Below are 22701 nucleotides of genomic sequence, written 5' to 3' on the forward strand. Positions count from 1 at the left end.
GCAAGGATGGTTCAACATAAGGAAAACAATCAATGTAATTCATCACATCAACAAGGCAAAGAACAAGAACCATATGGTCCTATCAATTGATGAAATCTTCTTTTAATGTGTTATTCTTATTGTAGTTTACCACAGAGTTAGAATTGACCAATCGCTGACCTCTGGTAGGTTTTCAGAGGCAGTTAATCACACAGAAGGAGACTGCTCATCCTCCTCTGGAACAGCTGATGACCCTGAACCAGATGCTTTCAGGATTGCAGTGTATCTTCTTGCCACTAGGCCACCAGAGCTTTTAATGTATTGTTGTTGCTGTTGTTATGTGTCATCAAGTCACTTGTGACTCATAGTGAACCCATGCACAACAGCTCTGAACTCTGCTCTATCCTGTGCCAATCTTATTGTGTCTGACACTCGCACCCCCAGAACCCCAGCCACTGAACCAACCCATTCCATGAAGGGTCTTTCTCTCTTTCACTGTCCCTCCATCCTCCCCAAGCTTGATGTCCTTCTCCACGGACTTATCCCTCCTTGTAACATGCCCAAAGTATTTCAGATGAAGCTACAGAATCCTTGCCTCCAAGAAGCAGTCTGGTCTCACCCTTTCTAGGATTAACCTGTTTGTTCTTCTAGCAGACTATGTTATATTTGATACTCTTCTCCAGTATCAAAGTTCAAAGGCATCAATTCTCCTTCTATCACCCTCAGTCATTTTCTAGCTTTCTAATACATAGCAAGTAATTGTCAAGGCTATGGCCTGGGGTGGGCACACCTTTGTCTCCAGACTGACATTGTTGCTCTTCAGTACAATTGAGAGGTCCTTGACAACAAACCTTCCCAATGCAATTAATTCTTTTATTTCCTGGCTGCTAGTACCAAAAGTGTTGATTGTGGAGCCAAGCAAACAGAAGCTACTAATAACTGATTATGTATCACTTGACATTTAAGGTACAAGTATTTACCAATAGATCAAAAGCGATATTCAAAATTAGCTTTTGTAATTTCCTGATAAAATCTCATCATTCACAGCAATGGGATCTCATGCTGAAACCAAAGATTATGAATGAACGTAGAGCTACAAATTAGTAAGTCAGACATGATCATGGGCCTAAAACTAAAATAAGATGTTTCTTATATCTCCCTGCTCCTATAAATCTTAAGCTAAAATATAATTCTGAATGATCAGCCTTTTGATTCAACAAATAAAATTCTCCAGAAGAAAAAAAAAGTATTCTCAAGTTTAAAGAAGGAAATCTGAATTTATTCACTGATTATCATTTGACTCCTAAACACCTTCAGAGGGAGACCAATCACCCCATCATTGCCTTCCCTAAAGTATCTCAGAGCTGCAAGCACGTTCTCTTCTGCGACTTCTGAATTGGTGATTACAGTTTTCACACTGGACTGCTAAGCTGTTGTTGTTGTTGTTGTTAGGTGCTGTCAAGTCAAGTCAACTCATAGTGACCCTTTGGACAGTGGGCCTGAATTCACCCTATTCTGTGCCATCTTGATCATGTCAATCCACCTAGCTGAGCGTCTTCCTCTCTTTCCTCTCCACCCTTCCAAGCATCATGTCCTTCTCTGGACTATAATTATCAAGTTAATTTAATATAAACAAGCACACAATTTTTATTATTTTCAAATTAAGGAAGGATTATAAAACTTAATCTATAACCTGTGCAATCAAAAGACATATTTTAAAGTTAATATTATCTATCTATCTATGTATCTATCTATGTATCTATCTATGTATCTATCTATCTATCTATCTATCTATCTCCTAATTCTGTTTTTAAAAAAATAAAGATGAATTAAAATGAACAGAACAACTATATTTACCTATAGTGATAGGATGCATGAATAAGCCAAAATTCACTTCGGAATTGTCACAAGACATGTACACAAGGCAAGCTATGCTAGCATTGTTTTACTTAATTTCGTCTTTCCAGACATTATATATGTGCCTTTATTAGTGATGGAGGCCTGTTTTTTTGTTTTATTTTGTTTCGTTTTTGTCAAACATACAGTGATTTTTAAAGAAGCATATCATAATGTAGTTTTCTCTTTGGATGATTTGAACTACTAGCCCTTTCAGTTTACAGCTGAGTGCTAATCACTATGCCATAAAGATTCCTTTAGAGAGATATAAATATAGAAAACAGAACCAAAGAAAATGGCAAAAAAGTACTAGATGTCAATTGAGCTACATGCATTTTAAAAATGTAAATGCTAAGTTCTTACTAGTGCTTGGACTGCATGAAAACGGAACTAAAATATGATTAAATAAGATAAATAGGATGATGGCAGGTGGAAAAGAGAGTAGAGCCACAAATACAAAGGAAATAAAGGATAGCAGCACTTGTTTAAAGAACACTGTACACTCAAGGATGCAGACTTGTAAAGAAAAGACATGGCAGCAGGTAAGTGTTGACATGGTAGGGAAAGGAGATTGGGAATAGAGCTTGTTTCAGCTGTGGAGGCAGAAGTGAAATGACAGCATCTGGATAAAAAAATTCATATCAAAGACAAGGTTATTTCTTTCAATGGTCTAATCCCAACAGCTACGCTTATCTATCTGCTGAGCTGCATGCAAGGAGGGCGACAAAGGTTCTGGAGCTTCTTGGCTTGTGGTCAAATTCCAAATCACTTATTTATGTAACCTTGAGCAAGAGACTAGATTCCATTCTGTGTGGGAATAAACAAAATAACACCCGCAAATTGTAATAAATGGCAGCTGTTCATGTAGTTATCACCATGAAATCTAATGAGTATCTATTAGAATATATATAAGAAATCAGATAAATAAGTTATGAAATACAATAAAAATGGAATAACAAATTAACTACACTGAGTGGTGATTTTCAACAAACCCTAAATGGCCAATTAATGTGAGAAACAATATTTAATCTCATCAATAACCAGAAAAACTAAAATAGAATAAAACACTATTTCATATGCTTACTTCAGAAGCATGTATACTAAAATTAGAATGATATAGAAAGGATTAGCATGGTCCAGTGCAATTGGCACAAAACAGAGCAGAGTTTAGGGCTGTTGTACATAGGGTCGCTATGTGTTGCAAGCGACTCGACAGCACATAATAACAACAACAACAACATTGTGAATCACTTGTTATGCATCAGAGAGTTGGGCAATGACCAAGGAGGACAGAAGGAAAATTGATGCCTTTGAGCTGTGGTGCTGGAGAAGAGTGTTGAGAGTACAATGGACTGCTAGGAAAACAAACAGATTCATCCTGGAAAGGGTTAAACTGGGTGGCGCCTAGGAGGCAAGGATTCTGAGGCTCCATCTAACATACTTTGAACATGTTGTAAGGAGAGACCGGTCTTTGGAGAAGGACATCATGCTTGGAAGGGTAGAGGGACATCGTAGGAGGTGAAGGCCCTCTAAAAGCTTGGATCATGCAATACCATTCACAATTGTTGTTGTTGTTATGTGCCGTCGAGCTACTTGCGACTCATAGTGACCCTATGTACAGCAGTCCTACTCTGCTCTATCCTGTGCCAATCGCACTGTCTCTGACACTCCCATCCCGATTATCCCAGTCACTGAATCAATCCACCTCATAGAGGGCCTTCACCTCCTGCGCTGTCCCTCCACCCTCCCAAGAATGATGTCCTTCTCCAAGGACTGGTCTCTCCTCACAACTTGTCCAAAGTATGTTAGACGGAGCCTCAGAATCCTTGCCTGAGCCACCCGGTTTAACCCTTTCCAGGACAAATCTGTTTTCCTAGCAGTCCATGGTATTCTCAATACTCTTCTCCAGCACCACAGCTCAAAGGCATCAATTCTCCTTCTATCCTCCTTGGTCATTGTCCAACTCTCTGATGCATAACAAGTGATTGCGAAGACCATGGCCTGTATCAGATGCACCTTAATCTCCAGAGAGACACCATTGCTCTTCAGTACTCTGGAGAGGTCTCTAACAGCAGACTTTCCCATGGCAAAAATTAAAATACTTAGAAATAAAGCTAAATAGAGATATAAAAGACCTTTACAAAGAAACTCACAATACACTTCTCCAAGATACAATAAAAGACCTAAATAAACATAAAAATGCCTCCGTTCATCAATAGGAAAAGTCAATATAGTGAAAATGGCAATCCTACCAAAAGTAATCTATATGTTTAACACAATCTCTATACAAGATACCATGTTCATTTTTCAAAGAGACAGAAAACACAACTGGCAAGTTTATTTGGAGAGGAAGAGACACAGAATAAGCAAAGAACTTCTGAAAATAAAAAAAAATATATTAAATAAGAGGCATAGCACACCCTGATCTTGAAACTTACTATACAGCTGTTATAACCAAAACAGCAAGGTACTGGTACAATGACAGGCACACAGAGAAACGGAATGGAATTGAGAATCCAGAAATCAACCCATCTACATATGGGTAGAATATTGAATGATCCAGGAAGTATTAAAAGAAGATAGAAAGAGTATGTAGAGTCACTATACCAAAAATAATTGGCTAACACAGGAGAATTTCAAGAAACAATAATGGTCAACAGGCAATGGTGATGAAGGGGGAAGTTCAGTCTGCTCTAAAGGACTTGGCAAAAATTAAAGCCACTGGAATTGATGAAATACCAATTAACATATTTCAACAAACATATGCTTCCCTGGACATACTCACCAAGTTGTGCCAAAAAATCTGGAGGAAAACTACCTGGCCAACTGACTGGAAGAGATCCATATTTATTCTCATTTCAAAAAAAGGTGACCCGATAGAGTGTAGAAATTATCAAATAATATCACTTATATCACATGCAAGCAAAATCCTCCTGAACATCATCCAAAAACAACTGGAGCAGTACATTGACAGAGAACTATCATCAATAAAAGCTGGGTTTAGAAAATGCCATGGCACTAGGGACATTATCAGCAATGTCAGATGGGTCTTGGAAGAAAGCAAAGAATACCAAAGGGATATCTACCTGTGTTTCATTGACTATGCAAAGGTATTTGTGTGGATCACAACAAATTGTCATTAACCTTGAGGAGAATGGGAATTCCAGAACACTTAATTGTGCTTATGAGAAACCTCCACTTGGACCAGGAAGCAATCCTCAGAACAGAGCAGGGAAACACTGCATGATTCCAAATCAGGAAGGGAGTGTGTCAGGGATGTGGTTTGTCTCCATACCTTTTCAATATATATGCAGAGTAGATCATTTGAGAGACTGGGCTTTATGAGGAGGAATGTGGCATCAGGATTGCAGAAGACTCATCAACAAACTACACAATGCAGATAAATTTGCTGAAACTGAGGCATGCCTGAAGTGCTTGCTGCTGAAGGTCAAGGATTATAGTCTTCAATATGGATTGAAGCTCAACATCACGAAGACAGAGATTCTCACAATTGGGCTGATTGGCAGCACCATGATGGATGGAGATGTGACTGAGGTTGTTAACGGTTACAGCTTGTTCGGCTCTACAATCAACACTCTTTGTATCAACAGTCAGGAAATCAAAAGGTGAATTGCATTAAGTAAATCTGCTGTCAGGGAATTTTTCAGAGTACTGAGAAGCAACGATGTCAGTCTAGAGACAAGGTGTGCCTGATCCAGGCCATAGTCTTTGCAATTACTAGCTATGCATCAGAGAGCTAGACAATGACTAAGAATGACAGAAGACAAATTCATGTCTTTGAGTTGTGGTGCTGGAGGAGAGTCTTGAACATACCATGGACCAAGAGAACAAACAGATATGTCCTGGAGAGGGTGAAACCAAGTTTCTCCTTGGAGGCCAGGATTTTGAAGTTGTCTCACATAATCTGGGTATATGGCCAGGAGGGACTGATCCTTAAAGCAGGATGTCATGCTTGGAAGGGTAGAGGGACAGTGCAGGAGAGGAAGACCACGGATGAGGTGGATTGATACAGTAACTAGGACAATGGGGGTAGATGTGTCAGAGTCTGTGAGATTGGCTCAAGACAGGACAGGCTTCAGTGCTATTATGCATAGGGTCGCTATGAGTCGCAGGCAACTCAACAGCACATAACAATAACAATCACTTATGGTCAACTGATACTTGACAAGAAAACAAAATCTATCAAATGGGAAAATAATAATCTCTTAAACAAATGGTGCTGGCAAAACTTGACTGCTATCTGCAGGAAGGTAAAGTAGGTTACACATCTTGTATCATACACAAAAATCAACTCAACGTAAATCAGAGACACTGTGGAAAAGCCTAGAACTATAAAGATCATAAGAGACAAAATGAGATCAAGCTTAGAAGGCATAGCCTATGGTATAAAGAGGCTGACAAATACAGCAGGAAATGTACAGCCTGGAGAGTTAAAAAAAAAAAAAAGATGAATGGGACCTTCTAAAGATTAAATCCCGGTATGCATCAAAACATTTTTCAAAAAGGTGAAAAGAAAACTTACTGATGGTGGGGGATGGGGAGAAACCCAACAAGCAAACATTTGGCAATACCATTTCAGACAAGGGTCTCATAACAAAATTTTATAGAATATTACAGGGCATCCAGAAGAAAAAGACATGATTACAAAATTGCCAAAAGACATGGAAAGACTTCACAGTCAGATAGCTAATAAACACATGAAGAAATATTTAAAATCATTGGCAATAAGATAAACACAAATTAAAACCACAGTGAAATACCATCTCATGCCAGTAGTAGTGGAAAAGTTTAAAAGGACAGAAAGCAATACAAGTTGGAGAGGATGTGGAGAGACTGGAAATCCCCTACACAGTTGGTGGCATTGCAAAATGGTACAAGCACTCTGGAAGGTGGCTTAGTGTTTCCTCAGAAAGCTGAATATGGTATTTAGGTACAATCTGGCTATTTATACTGCTAGAAACATATTCCAAGGAAATGAGAACTGAGACATAAATGAGGATTTGTACACCAATATTCATAACAGCCTTAGTCATAATCACAAGAACATGAAAATAGCCCAAATGTAAAACAACTGAATGGATTGAGAAATTATACATTCAAACAATGGAATACTATGTAGCCCTCAGGAGCAACAATTTTGAAAAATACTACATAATTAGTGAGAGACTGAAGAGCATTATGCTGAGTGAACTAACTCAGTGTCACAAGGACAAATATTGCATAAGACCATTATTGTAAAATACGCTAGTAAATATTGTAAAATAAGCTAGTAAAATATGCATGGGACTCCAAGTGGAGAAGGGGAAGGAACAGAGGGGTAAGGATGGGCAGGAGTGAAATCAAGGAGTCGCACAATTTAGTGGCTAGAGAGAGGGGGTAAAGGAAATGAGAAAGATCCTGCAGGGACCTGAAAAGATGGGGTAATGGTGGGCATAGTTTGGTGATTAATTTTATAAAACATGGGAATGACTGTATGAAGTACAATGTGAATGAAGAAAGTGTAAAACACAATGTATACGAATTGTGTTTGCAAATCAATATAAAATAAATTTTTAAAAAGAAAAAAACCCCACTATTTCATACACACAAAAGTTGGAGTGATGCTATAATATCAACCAAACAGCTGCAATTATGGACTATTATGCCAGCTTTGGGAGACTGGCACCAGACTAGGTGATGTTTCTTTCTGTTATGCACAAGGTCAAAATGTGTTGGAGTGAAGTCCAGGACCAATCACAATGAAGACAACAAGGTACATGAAGAAAATGGCTCATGACACTGAATTTTAGCGAAGATGAATAAGTACAGTTCTTACATTTGCTGATATACACATAGATACTAAACTACCGAGCACAGTACAAAGACAACTGACAACAAGTAAAAGGTGAGAGACAACCTGACAGCGAAAGCTTCTCTTTCCTTTCTCCAGAAGGGGATGGTAGGAGGGCAGGCAGAGAAGAGTGTAGGAGAGTGGAGGGAAGAGTTTTCAAGGCAAATGAACTCCTCCTCGGCTGCACAGTACTATCAATGGCAAAGTGAAGTCCATCCGGCTGAACACAAACTTATTCCACCTCACAACACCCTTACGAAAAGCTTTTGGGTTTTCAGTGGGTAATTTTTCAGTAGATCATCAACAAAGTTCTTTTCAAATACCTCCAAATGAATTCAAACTTCCAACAGATGCTTGAGCAGTTAAGCACGTTCACCATTTACATCATTCAGGAGAGTCTCAGACTGTAGAAACAGGGTATCACATTTGATCTCTGTGTTATTTCTTGGTATGCTGAAAACTTGGAAGTAAAAAAAGGAGATGATTTTATTTTCTGTTTATAGAATAAACTAGTGTTTAGTGAACAATTTATAAAAAAATTACATAATTATACATTAATAAGGAAACTAGTAAAAAGTGTTTAATCAGATGAAAAACTAGTAAAAGGGGTAAAAATAAGTGATCAAAATCTAAATGTAACAATGTGAATAAATTTCAAAATGGCAAGAATGAAGAAACCAAGGTATCAAATACCTGATTATGCTTTTTATAAATGTAAAAGCTTGAAAAACACATACAACATTTGACAAATTAATATGTAAGTAATTTATATGAGTTTTTAAAAAAATCAGTGGAGTAGTGCTTAACTAAATCAGTTAAATCTAGAGAGAAGTGAAGGGAAACAGCAGAAAGAGGGAGCTTGTATTCATCTGTATTCTTTACTTAATTAAAAAGGAAGCTCAGACAAATGTGATTACCCTAAGATGTATCTATATGAAAGCTATTTCTTATGAAGAGTACTTTGTGTATATTCAATACAATTTTAACATAATTTGAAAAAAAATACCCATCGATTCATTCATGTGGGGGCTAAGGCTGAGTAGAGTGACCAATCAGTCTGGAACACAGAAGTGTAGAAGTGTAGACTCCTGAGTTTACAGCTGATGCCAATTTCGACCTAGCCATGGATAGCTTGAGATGAGATGACCAGATGAAGATGATGTTTCATGCTGTGAGCTAGTGTTGCTTATACAACCTGATGATGTGTTCTTGTCTGGACTTTGCTTATAGATGCAGATGCTAAATGTTCTAAATGGAATGGAAAATTCCTAAGAGCAAGGCACATGCTTGTTTCTTCAGAGTACCGATTTGATAGGAATGGGCAAATAGGAAATTAGCTATCTAAAATGGAGGAGATTAGAACATGAGGCTAGTTGCCTGGCTTACACACTTTCAGGAATATAGCTATTGTATATAGTAAGGGAAAAATTCATTTTTTATTTATGAAAGTTAATGGCCAGAACAGCCAGCGTGTGGTCTGTGAGCTATCCCATAAGATTTTGGATCCGGTAAAGCAGTAAAATTGGTGTTACAAAGAGTAGAAAGAGGTGCAGGAGCAGGTCTGACCTCATGGGAATTGGTTTTGTGCTACTGATGCTGTTGACAGGGACAATTCCCCTTTGTGAAGTTGGTAAGTCAGATGGCTGTCCCCATGTGACTCTTGCTCTTTTTACAATTCTGATTTTAAAAAATGATCTGGTAAGTACTTAAAATATACTGGAATTACCCAAATTTCACTGTGGTTCTTATTGCTATGTGTTACCGAGTTGGAACTGACTCATAGCTGACCTGCCAGCAGGTTTTCAGAGACTGTAAATCACACAGGAGGACGTCAAGTCATAGAAATCTTATGAACAAGAGACCTGAACCTCACCTTACGCTGCACCATTCTCTAACCTCTATGCTGCTCAAGTCCACTGTGGTGGTCACTGTGTCAACCCACTACATGGAGAGTCTTAACCTCTTTTTCTGACCTTCTACTTTTGCCAGCATGGTGTATCTACCCAAGAATGAGTTTCTCTTGAAAATATGTCCAAAGTTATTGAGTTGAAGTTTCAACATTTTTGTCTGTAAGGAGCACCCTGATTTCACTTCCTTTAAACTGATATCTTTGTTCTTTTCACAGTTCATTGTATATTCAATACTCTTTGCCAACACCATAATTCAAAGGTATTGAATCTTCCTCTGTAATCTTTATTCATAATCTAACATTCAGATGCACAGGAAGCAACTGAAAATACTATAGCTTGGAACAGGCACATCTTAGTGTTTAAATGGACATTCTTACTCTTTATGACTTTGGAGAGGTCCTTGACAGCAGATTTCCTCAGTGCACATCTTTTGATTTCTTGACAAGTGCTACTATGGATATTGATTGTGAATCCAATTAAAGTGAAATTGTAGTCAACTTTAATCTTTTCTCCATCTACCATGATGTTGCCTATCCATTCAGTAGTTAAGATTTGTGTGCTCTTTCTATTGAAATTTAATCCACCTTTGGTCTTCTACAGCAAGTGTTTCAAGTCCTCTTCACTTTCAGTGGGCAAAACCATGTCATTAATCTGCATAATGCAGATTACCAATTATTCTTCCTCTGATCTTGACTCAAAATTCTTCCTTGTGTAGTCCTGCTTCTCAAATTATATGTTCAGCATACAGATTTAACAGGTATGGAGAAAGGATAACACTCTGACATTCACCTTTTCTAATTTTAAACCATCAGTATTTCCTTGTGCTGTTTAAACAACTGCTTCCAATTCTATGTATAGATTTCATATGAGCACAATTACATGCTCTGAGACTTCCATTCTTCTCAATGTTGCACCTTTAATCTCCACTGTTGTTGTTTTGTACCACTGAGTTTGAATAGGCCTATAATTGACCATCCAGTGAGTTTTCATAGGCAGTAAATTTCACTGGAAGAGATTGCCCATCCTTCCCCTGTGGAGCAGCTGGTGGGTTTGAACCACATGTCTTTGCAATAGTAGTGCAGTTTCTTTTTTTTTTTTATTTCTCTTTTTTATTGTTTTTTGCAACTATAAATTATAATCACTAGTACACTTGTAATTCTTCTTATAGTGTGTTCAACTACAGAATAAGCAAACACAGCATGGGTCAGCTTATAACAAATCACAGTACTTTTTGTGTAATTGTCAAAAGAGTGAAAAAGTCTTGGGTCCACTTGCTGGCAATAAATATCAAGTAACCATAAGAATATTCAGCCATTTCCCAATTTTTCAGGGAAGTTCATGCATGTTCCCGGGAAGAGTGTATCAAAGTTCTTCTTTGAAATATCCCAGTTTTGCCAATGACATCTCTTTTCTTAAATGCATAACTTCCCAAAACATCTGATCAACATCCTGCTGTTTCACAAGTCCCTGCTGAATATAACGAATGTATGTAAAAAAGTTACATACAGATGTGATTCTGTATCTGCAAAAAGGAGAAATGTAATAATAATTGCTCGAGTCTCCCAATTTAATTCTGTGTTTACAAGATTTACTCTGGCCAGTCAGAGCACATTTTTTTGGTCCTCCACATTCAAGTGCAGAAGCTTTCACAAATCGGATAGGCTGTAATCCCACCGGTTCAATGCTGAGAGTGTTGTTTTCCACAGCTTCCAGAACAGCTGAAGCCAACTCACTTTTTGAGAATGTTAAACATGGAAAAATATCTTCCTGATAGATTTTGTCCAAGAAAGGGCAAGTTCTGTCCATTGTGGGTTCATCCTTCCAAGATCTGAATTCATTATACATAGACAAGTCAGCCTCTTTGCAGTCTTTTACAATTGGCTGTATCACACTGAAGTCCTGATGACTGCCACTCATAGCACTGCTTGTACTTTTATTTCTTGAATGCCCCTTTCTAAAAGGGATCTTTCCACCTGGCAGAGGCTCTTGTGTGGGTGATGTTGGAGAACTGGATAACACAAGTGTCGTTAATGCAGCTACTTCGGCTTGAAGGACATCAATTTTTCCTTGTGCTTCCTTTAGCTGTTTTTCTGCTGTTGCCTGCTTGACATTAGCCTCTCGTACCATCTTATGAGCTTCCTCAAACAGACTAGCTGTGAGTTCTTCCAATTCCTGTCCAAGCTGATCTCGTACTTTAGACAGTCTTTCACATTCTTCATCTTTTAATTTCAGTTCCCTCTGAGCTTTTGCGAGTTCTTCTTTCAATCTTTCATATCCCTTTTCTCTGACTTCCAAAACAGATGGGCTTCGTAACCGGGACAGACTATCAGTACTCAGTCCAAAAATATCATCGCTGCCCTCACAAGCCTCTGTTAAAGTAGCCCTCTGTAAAAACTCCCTCTCTGCATTGTAGCTGTCCTTTGTTCTAGTTAATTTAGTTAGTCCAGCTGTAACTACAGAGGTAGTACAAGGAGCTGCTGAATTCGTAATGTGGGTGCTGATACTGGATATTTCTGCACAATTTAAACGTCTGGGGGATGAATACACAGGTTGAGTAGGAAGGTCAGAAACATCTAATGCATTAGCCTGGATAGGGGCAGAGCATAAAGTTGAAGGATGTGGCCGGTAGATGACACTTGGTGAGGTAGTCTGCTCGTGAGTTCCTGATTCATATACACCAAGAAGGTCTGGAGAAGTAGGTGAAGCAAGGTTTACTTCATGGAAGCCTTCCAAGGGGTCATTAGCCATAGCAAAAGCTTCATCATAAGATAACCTGACGAACCCACCGCGGCCGCTGCCCGCGCTCAGGGACGCTCGCAGAGCCGCAGGCAGCTAGCTCCTGGCAGCCAGGCAGCGGCGAGAAGAGGAGGACAATGGCGGAGCAACGCCGCTCCTGTCCGCCGCGGCGGGCGCACTGCGCTGGGAGCCGGCCGGGAATCAGTAGTGCAGTTTCTTACCACTATGCCACCAGGGCTATAGTGATGAACGATTAACTGTTTTCTGTAGGAGAGTTTTAATGATGCTTTAGTGAGTTTCACCTCTTCCATTAGGATGCAAATAAAGAGTTTCTGAAACTTTTATTGCCACTTTGTTTTTTCTTGGGGACCTTCCAGGATCCTCATACCATCTTAACTGCAAAAAGTGAGACCTCAGTATGCTCAGAAGTCTTGAGAACCAGATGGACAGTAAGTGTCGAAAGACCTGGCTTTAAGAACTGGCTTTGCCACCAACTTTCTGGGAAACCTTAGGGAATCCATCGTCTTCTCTAGAAATACAATAACAATATGAGATATTCTGGAAGAATTCTAAGGGCTAGTCTCAACTGTATTTCTCAATTACAAATAGTGACACTGATGAAATTTAGTGGCAGTGATTACATTCTTTGAGTTGTGTCACTATTTTCACTCTCCTTTGCTGTGTTGTTCCTCTCTCACTGGAACAAATTCATTGCCTTCTAAGGCTCCTCTCTAATTTTTCAAGGGGCATTGTCACTTTGATTGATATGGATAAGTCCTACAGCATTTGGTATTCATGTTGTTATTGTTATGTGCCGTCAAGTCACCTGTGACTCATCCTGACTCTATATACAACAGCTCTGAAGCTTGCCCTGACCTGAGCCAGTCTCACTGACTCTGACACATCTATTCCCATGACCCTAATTACTGTGTCAATCCATCTCACTCGAGGTCTTGCTCTCCTTCACTGTCCCTCCACCCTTCCAAGCATGATGTCCTTCTCCAAGGATTGGTTCCTGCTGGTCACATGTCCAAAGTATGTGTGACAACGCTTCAAAATCCTAGTCTCCAAGGATAAACTTGGTTTCACACTCTCCAAGACAGACCTATTTGTATTCTTGATAGACCATGATATGTTCAAGTCTCTTCTCCAGCACCACAACTCAAAGACATCAATTCCTCTTCTGTCATCCTTAGTCAAAGTCTACCTCTCTGATGTACAGCAAGTAATTGTGAAGCCCATGCCTGGATCAGGTGCACCTTAGTCTCTAGACTGACATCATTGGTTCTCAGTACTCTGGAAAGTTCCCTGACAGCAGATTTACCTAATACAATTTGTCTTTTGAGTTCCTGATTGCTGGTGCCAAGAGTGTTGATTGTGGAGCCAATGAGTTATAACTGTTGAAAACCTCAATCCCTTCTCCATCCATCATGGTGTTGCCTACTGGCCCAGTGGTGAGGATCTTTGTCTTCTTGATGTTGAGCTTCAATCGATATTGAAAGTCCCTGACTTTCTGCAGTTCATAACTTACTTCAGTTATGCCTCTGTTTTAGCAAGCAAGGTTGTGTCCTCTGCATATCACAAGTTGTTGATGACTCTACCTGTGATCCTGATGCCACATTCCTTCTCATAAAGCCCAGCCTCCTGAATGATCTGTTCTGCATATAGATTGAAAAAGTATGGAGACAGGACTTATCCCTGACATCTCTTCCTGATTTGGAACCATACAGTGTTTACCTGCTCTGTTCTGAGGACTGCTTCCTGATCCAAGTATAGGTTTCTCCTAATCACAATCAAGTGGTCTGCAATTTCCATTCTCCTCAAGGTTAACCACAATTTTTGTAATCCACACAGTCAAATGCCTTTGCATAGTCTATAAAACACAGATAGACATTCCTTTGGTACTCTTTGCTTTCTGCCAAAGTTCATCTGACAGAGTACACCTTTTTCTTCTACCAAAAAAACTATTGTTTGACTTTAAGAAAGTTTTGGGGATATTTTTTGTTCCCAGAGAAGTATGTTTAGGGTTTCCTGCTGTTTCCATGGCTTCAAAAAGTTTAAAGTTTATGAGAGTTTGAAATTCTGTTCTTTTTTTCATTTTTGGGGAACATGTTTCTATAGAAACTTTGATTCAATGTTCAGTAAGAGAACATGAGCCAGCCACTATTCTGTTCTTCAAAATGGGGTAAAATAGTAGTTGTCCACAGAATTACATTCCATAAGAATTCACATCACACTGACATTGAGTCAATTGACAAAGTAGACCTGTCCATAGGCTTTCAATGCTGTAAATCTTAACAAAAGCAGACTTCTTATCTTTCTCCCAAAGGTAGCTGCTGGACTGATACCATTGACCATTTGGTTAGCAATCCAGCACTAAACCCATTACAGTGCCAGGGATCCTACACAAGGCATAACCTCCTCCTCTCCCTGATTCTCCACCTTCTGTTGTCCAGGGTGAACAGCGATTGAGTGTACCTTTGATGACTGTTTCTAAGGTTTTAGGAGCCTAGGCACTACACTTAGAAATTTATATAGACAATATGGTTGACTCAGGATAGAGCAGGGTTCAAAGCTGCTGTAAAATAGGGTCTCTATGAGTCACAAACAACTTGACAACACATAACAACAAGCCAATTAACTAGGATGTTCTATGACACCATGACCTAGGCCCCCAACCCATGGGGTGTTTGTTCTGATCATTCTCTCTCTCTCTCTCTCTCTCTCTCTCTCTCTCTCTCTCTCTCCTTTTCTCCTCCCTCCTGCTGCTGCTACTGCTACAAAACATGAAGAATACAACCCTTGAAAAGCCAAATAAAAAATTTTTTGAAGTGTAGTCCTCTATTGACAGCAATTAAAACTATCAGCTGTCCTCAATGTGATTTTTCTCATGAACATTACCCCATCACTGAGTTTATTAAATGACTGTAGGGGTTAAACTGTCAAGAGAAAAACTGGGTATATATAGTCATTATGAGCTGCATTTTAACCTATTAAGAGTCAATATTTGTAGCTTCATCAAAAGAACAGGCAAAAGGAATGAAAATAAAACTGATTGATACTACAATATCCTCAAAACTTTAGGCTTAGAGAAAGGAAGAAGATACAAAAGGTCATTTATTACATGATTCTATTTATATGAAATATTGAAAATAAGCAAATTAATAAAGAAAGCAAGATATGTAGTTCACACAGAATAGGAGAGGAGTGCAAGGACTGAATGTGTAAAGGGTTATTAATTACTTTGGAATAGATTATGTTCTGGAACAAAATAGTGGGAATGGTTATACACACTGTGAATGTGTTAAATACCAGAGGTGTATAAACTTAAAAAGTGTTAAATGGTGAATTTTATGTTATATAAATATTGTCAAAATGCTTTAGGTGGGGTAAACGTGGGACACATATAACATTAGAAGTATAATGTCTAACACCATGCTTTTCCCCAAATGCAAACATGGATCCAGCTGGGATGAGCAAACACTGACAAGCTGCTCCCTGGATGTCAGAATGGGATGATCCAGTCTTCTCCTGGCCATGAGTAAGGGCAGTGGGGAAAAGTATGAAGAAGCATGTTGGGGAGACAGCATTCAGCCATGAGGACAGGCAGGCTATAGCCAGAAGTCTCAATGGCACAGAAATAGTGAGGGAGGCACCATCTTTCTGTTATCCTGTTTTACTGTGGTGACTTACTGTGATTCTGGAAGTGATGTCATAAACATTTCGAATACTAGTAGAGTTTCTCAAAATGCAAATTTTTCAGTGGGACTTCCAGATTAAGACAGACTAGGAATAAAAGTGTGGTGATAAGTTTCTCAAATACAGCCAATAAAAAAACTTATAGATCACATCAGAACACTGTCTGATACAGTGCTGAAAAGATGGGCTCCTCCAAGATTGAAGGGAACTCTAAATACACATCAGACAAAATAAATACCTTGCGTATGCCGACTAGGAAAAAGAAGGTGCATGGCCAAGCAATATTTCTTACTTAGATATTGAGTGTTATTGGGAAGATAATCCTCTCCACAGTTAGACAGCAGATAACCTAGGTCATCTATGGATGATCACTTTAGCAAGCCTCAATGTCCTTACTTTTTAAAAATATGAAGGAAATAGAAAAACTAAGAAGAGTAACAGTCATAAAAATGATCACAGAGTCCAATACACAGATGCTACGATGTTAAAAGTATCTACTGTCTTTTAGGAGAAATCTTTGTATAGCTCAAAGGACTAAAATTTAACCTACTCGCCAATCCACCATTCATATTATGGTAACCCGTTTGTTGCAAAAACAAAAGAATTCATTCTGTTGAAATGTGGTTTAGGCAAAGAATAATGAATATATCAAACAAATCTGTCTTGGAAGATGTGCAACCAGAATTTTCCTTTAAAGCAAGCATGGTGAGACTTTATCTCACAAACATTGAGCATATCATAAAGCCAGGCCATTCCCAGGAGAAGGACACCATGGTTGGAAAAGCAGTGCATCAGTGAAAGATAGTAAGGGTCTCAACAAGATGCACTAATACAATGAACAACAATAATGGGTTTAATCATATCAGAGAGTATGAGGATAGTACAGGATCAGGCAGAGTTAAGTTTTGTTGTACTTGGGGTTATTGTGAGTCAGAGCAAACTAGATAGCATCTAACAACAACAAGATGCTGGGAGGTATGCTACCAGTATATCAAATGTCAACAGGGTCACCCATAGGGGACAGGATTGAGTGGATTCCCAGACTCAGACAGGCTAGTAAGAAGAATTTGTGATCATCTTCAGAAATAACTGGGCATTGACGATGCCTTATAAATAACAGAAGAACACTGCCTGTTCTATTACCATAAGATGCCTCTCAGGTGAGAAAACACTCAAAAGACAAGTGGAGAATTCTCATTATCTCTTACATGCCATCAGTTTAACTAAAACTCATGGGTATTCTATGAACAATAGATCTGAACCTTTCCCCCTCCTGCACTACAATCTCTGTCTTGTTCGAGCCTACTGTTATAGTCACTGTGTCAGTCCATCTTGTTAAATGTCTTGCTCTTTTTCTCAGACCTTTCCCAGGATGATGTCTCTCTTCAATGACTCCTGAAAATATGGCCAAAGTAAGTGAGATGAAGTTTCACCATCATTGCCTCTAAAGAGCACTCTGGTTTCACTTCCTTCAAGACAGATTTGTTTGTCCTCATGGTATATTCAATACTCTACCTTTCTTATACATTTTTCAACTGTTAGAATACAGAAGCAAATGAAAATTAGCATAGCTTAGATCAAGTGCACCTTAGTCTTTAAATTGATATCCTTGTTCTTCAGCATTTTAAAGAGTCTTTGACAGAAGCTTTTCCCAATGGAATGTGTCTTTTGATTTTTTGACTACTGTTACCACTCCTGACTAATTGTGGATTCTGAAGCAAATACACAGAGTCACGGTATCAAAATGAACTGGCTGATACAGAATGCTTCCAGGAAGTAGCATATATCAAGAACCAATGGTAACAAAGGAAGTAGTTCAAGCTACAGTAATGTTACTGGCAAAAACCAAGGTACCAGAGGAGACAGAGGGTAAGTGAAAGAAAAGAAAATCCTCAGTGAGATGGAATGACATAGTGACTGTAACAATGGGCTCAAGAATATCAGAGATGATGGGGATGGCACAGGATAGAGTAAGGTTCAGACCTGCTGTTCATAAGATCACTATGAGTAACACTCAGCTTGATGACACTTGACAAAAATAACATTAAATCAATGACATCAATCTATTTTTTTGTAGTTTAATCTATTTTAATAGCAAATTTACAGAACCATCCAGAAGACAGACAACATTAAAAACATGGATTTGCATTTAGGACAATACAGTTAGAAAAGTATAGTGAATGGATGGCTCTGTTGCTGCTGTTGTTGTTTTGTTGGTGTTGTTGTTATGCGCCATTGAGTCACCTGTGACCCATAGCAACCCTAAGTTTAGAAGCTCTGAACCCTTCCTGTCCTGAGCAAGTCTTACTAATTTCGACACACCAACCCCCATTGTCCCAATTACTATATCCATCTCATCTGGGGTCTTCCTCTCCTGCGCTGTCCCTCCACCCTTTAGCATGATGACCTTCTCTAAGGATTGGTCTCTGCTGGCCACGTGCCCAAATTTTTTGAAAAGGAGCTACAAAATCCTAGCCTCCAGGGGGAGACTTGGTTTCACTCTCTCCAAGACAGAGCAATTTGGTCTTTTTTTAAAATATTTATTAATTTTTTTCTTATTAATTTTAATTAAAGTTTACAGAGACTTAGGGTTTCCAGTCATTCATTGTTGCACTTTTCTCCCCACTCAAATCCTACCCCCTCTCCTTGAAAAGTAAAGCTCTTTAATTGTTAGGCAATCTCTCCTCCCAAGTCCACTCCACTATGCAGCCTTCACTCTGGATGTCTGTAATGACAAGAATACCCATTCACAGATCCCTTTTAAACAAATTTATCCTTCATCTGTTTCAGTGCAATATATACATCATTCCTCCCCTACTTTTCTGTCTTCCCTCAACCCTGATATCAGTCCCATTTTACAACAGTGGCCCTATGTAATATTTGTCCTTTTGTGACAGATTTTTCACTCAGCATAAGGTCCTCCAGGGTCATTCATTTTGCATAATATTTCATTAGTTCCTTGGTTTTCAATGCTGCATAGTATTCCATTGTGTGAATATGCCAGAGCTTCTCTATCCATTCTTTCGTTGATGGGCACTTGGGTTGTTTCCAGCTCTTTGGAATTGAGAACAAAGCTGTAATAAACATGGGTGTGCAACGATTTGTTTTCTTGGCAATACCTGGTGTGTTCAAGACTCTTCTCCAACACCACGACTTGAAAGCATCAATTCTTCTTCTGTTATACTTAGTCATTGTCCAGCTCTGTGAAGCTAACAAGTAATTGAGAAGACTATGGCCTAGATTAGGTGCACCTTAGTCTCTAGACTGACATCATTGTTTTTCAGCACTCTGGAGAGGTCCCTGACAGCAGATTTTCTCAATGGAATTAATCTTTTGATTTCCTGACTGCTGGTGTTAAGAGTGTTAATTGTGGAGCCCAACAAGCTGTAATTGCTCTACTCTATGATAAAAATTCTACAAACACTATTTAACTGCTAGCAATAACAAATTTACTTAAAAAAAAATCTAAATGCTAGCATAGTCCAGGAAAATTTAACAGACTTATTTATAATTGTTGTAAAGTTGAACTGCTGAAATTTGTTCACAGAAATATTTTTCTCACTTGCAAGAATCTTTATGTCCCCACTTTTATATTAGAAGTTCACACTCAAGTGAAAATGAAAAAAAAACACAAAAACAAACTTCCAATACTTGACTTCTGCCCCCTATTTTTCTATTCACAATTCATATATTTAGGTACTTTTGACCTCAATTTTGAAAAAAATTATCTAATGCTCAAGAAGCAATTTTTTTTAATGAATGAAATGTTTCCCATCATAGTTGATTCTGGATTCTTTCACATGTTCTCCATGTATGCAGAGTGCTAGTCAAATATCTTTTGGCATAATTGTTACATGTTTGGCATGGAGAGCATACAAGTTGGTGTCTTCAAAAAGGCCAACTAGATAGATCTCATTTGCCAATAGCTGCACTCTGAAAGCACAGATATTTTTTGAAGTCCTGAGCAATTTCTTGCACCAGGATGCTGAAATGGAGGTTTTCAAATCAGCAGTTGAGTGGACTTCTGGTAACACCTGATTTCAAAGAGTGCCATAAGATCACACTGTAATGACACAGGTTTTTTTTCACTCCTCTGAGGCACTCCGGTGAGTGGTTTTTGTTGCCATCTACTTCATGGGTGCTTCCCCAATGATTAAGTTGCAGGCAATTGGCTCTGTATGACCATGGTATAAAGACCTCTTCTGACGGCTAGAGCTAGTGGAACTCAACAACCTCAGTCTTTTATCCATCTATCATGATGGTGCATAGTGGCTCATTGATGAAGATTCTTGTTTTCTTGTTGTTGTAACCTACATTGAAGGCTGTCTTTATTTTCTTCAGTTAGTGCTTCAAGTTTCTACTTCTTGCAAGCTATGCCATATCATCTGTATAACACAGGTGGTTGATGAGTCTTCCTTTAATCCTGATGCTTTTTCATAAGGTCCAGCTTCTAAAATTATTTGCTCAGCATATGAACAGGATAAGTGTAAAGGGTAGAACTCTGAAACAAACTATTCCTAATTTTTTTAAACCATACTGTGCTCCTTTATTCTGTTTGCACAAGTGCTTCTTCTTCTTTGTATAGGCTTCACACAGCACAATTAACTGAGATTCCTATTCTTACTAATATTAGCCATAATTTATTATGACCCACAGTGTCAATGGCTTTGTAAACAAATAAAACACAAGTATACATCTTTCTGGTAGTCTCTGCTTTCAGTCAAGAGCCATTTCCCATCAGCAATGATATCACTTGTGCCTCTTGGGATATCTCTAAGTTCCTTGTTGATGTACTGTTCCAGCTGTTTTTAGTACTCTTGAACAAGATTTTACTTGCATGTAATATTAGTGATATTGGTCAACAATTTGCACAGTTGGATAAAACTTTATTTTTGGAATGAGAGCAATATGGACCTACCAGTTGACCAGATATCCATCTTCAATAGTTGCTGGAAAAGACTAGTGAATACACACGGGTTTGCATATGTTTCTGCAACATCTAAATTGGTATTGCAGCAACTCCTGAGGTCTTATCTATCTATCTATCTATCATCTATCTATCTATCTATCTATCTATCTATCTATCTATCTATCATTTATTTTTGCAATACCTTCAATGCAACTTGGATGTCTTCCTTCAGCACTATTGTTTTTTATTATATGATACTTTCTGAAATGTTTCAATATCAATCAATTCTTTTTGGTACAGTGACTTTTTTCCTTCCATCTTCCTTTTTTTAATTGAGATTTTGATGAAATATTATAGAGAACTTGAATTTCCATTCATTCATTGTTGCACTTTTTCATCCTTGCCCACTCCTCCCTTCTTGTTCACTTTTCTCTTTGAGAAGAAAAAAAATATTTCATTGTTATATAATTCCACTCCCCTCAACCCCCCAGTTCACTTTACTATGCAGTTCTTATTCTGGACTCTTGTCATGCAAGCAAACAAGTCCCAATCATATATCCCTTCTGAGCAGTTCTCCCCCTCATCTGTTTCAGTGCAGTGTACATCATTTATCCTCTTTTTTTCTTAGTTTCCCCCAAAACCCAATGTCAGACCTGTTCTAAAAAGTCAAGTCAATCTTAATGACTCAGATGAAGTAAAACTTTAACAATCTTCATTTACTGATGTTTCATAACTCAAAATAAGAAGAAATAACTGAAAACATCCATTGATATTCACAACATGGGATGTAAGAGGTATGACAGTACAGAAACTGGAAGCTGTAAAAAATTAAATACATAAAGATAAATACCCTAGGGAATACTGAATTGAAGTGAACCGGTATTGCCATTTTTAATCAGACAGTTATATGGTATACTGTGACAAGAATGACAAATTTTTTAAAAAAATGGTGTGATGTTGAAAGTAAAACAGAACATTTCAAGATTTAGCCTGAAAGTGTAGCACTGCCATTAATAGAATAATACTTATACAAGAAAGAATATTAAACGCTATTCTTCATGTTTAAAAATAAACTAATGCCAAAGATGAACAAACTGTAGATTTACCAATTTCTGAGTCTGAAATTGATGAAATTTGTGATCACAATAAAGTTACTCTGATAATCATTGAATACTTTAATGCAAAAGCTGGAAACAAAGCAAGATCAGTCATTGAAACTATGGCTTGATGACAGAAATGGTGCCAGACATTACATGATAGAATTTTGCAAGATCAAGGGCTACTTCATTGCAAATACATGTTTTCAACAACATAAACAGTAATTGCACACAAAGATCTGACCAACTAGACTACGTTAAGTATCAGATTTACTACATCTGATTCCAAGATGGCAGCAGTGGAGAGTGCAGTGTGAAGAGCCAGAAGAACAGCAAGCTGCATAGAGGCAGACCACTAGAGAGACCTTAATGCCTTACAGAGACCAAACGATAAGGCACGACGTGGAGAGTAGGAATTTGAATCAGAACTTTTATTGGAACAATAAGTTTCAGAACTACAGGAACATAAAGCCGTGTGGCGGGCTGCACCACAGGTCTGGCCAAAGCCAGAAAGCCACCAGCCGAGGTGTAGTGGGACCATCCCCAGGAGAAAGAAGGTTAGTGGGAAATTAACTGAGTTCTCTTAAACCTCACTAAGAGCAAGTGGGTTTGTTGAAATTTGAC

The 22701-nt window shown here is 38.4% G+C and overlaps 2 protein-coding genes across 2 annotated transcripts in view; both read right to left on the reverse strand.

Moving 5' to 3' along the window:
• LOC102851830 (atherin-like) overlaps nt 1-22701 on the reverse strand; it is a 99915-nt gene that overhangs the window by 21974 nt on the left and 55240 nt on the right. The window lies entirely within an intron of this gene.
• LOC102851415 (rab-3A-interacting protein-like) lies at nt 10734-12545 on the reverse strand. Its single transcript, XM_006903303.1, has one exon. It carries the CDS (start codon nt 12382-12384, stop codon nt 10999-11001), a length of 1386 nt encoding a protein of 461 aa, XP_006903365.1. The 5' UTR covers nt 12385-12545; the 3' UTR covers nt 10734-10998.

Source organism: Elephantulus edwardii, unplaced genomic scaffold (assembly GCF_000299155.1).
Source record: "Elephantulus edwardii isolate Elephantulus edwardi_28Jun2011 unplaced genomic scaffold, EleEdw1.0 scaffold00557, whole genome shotgun sequence".
Lineage (NCBI taxonomy): Eukaryota > Metazoa > Chordata > Mammalia > Macroscelidea > Macroscelididae > Elephantulus > Elephantulus edwardii.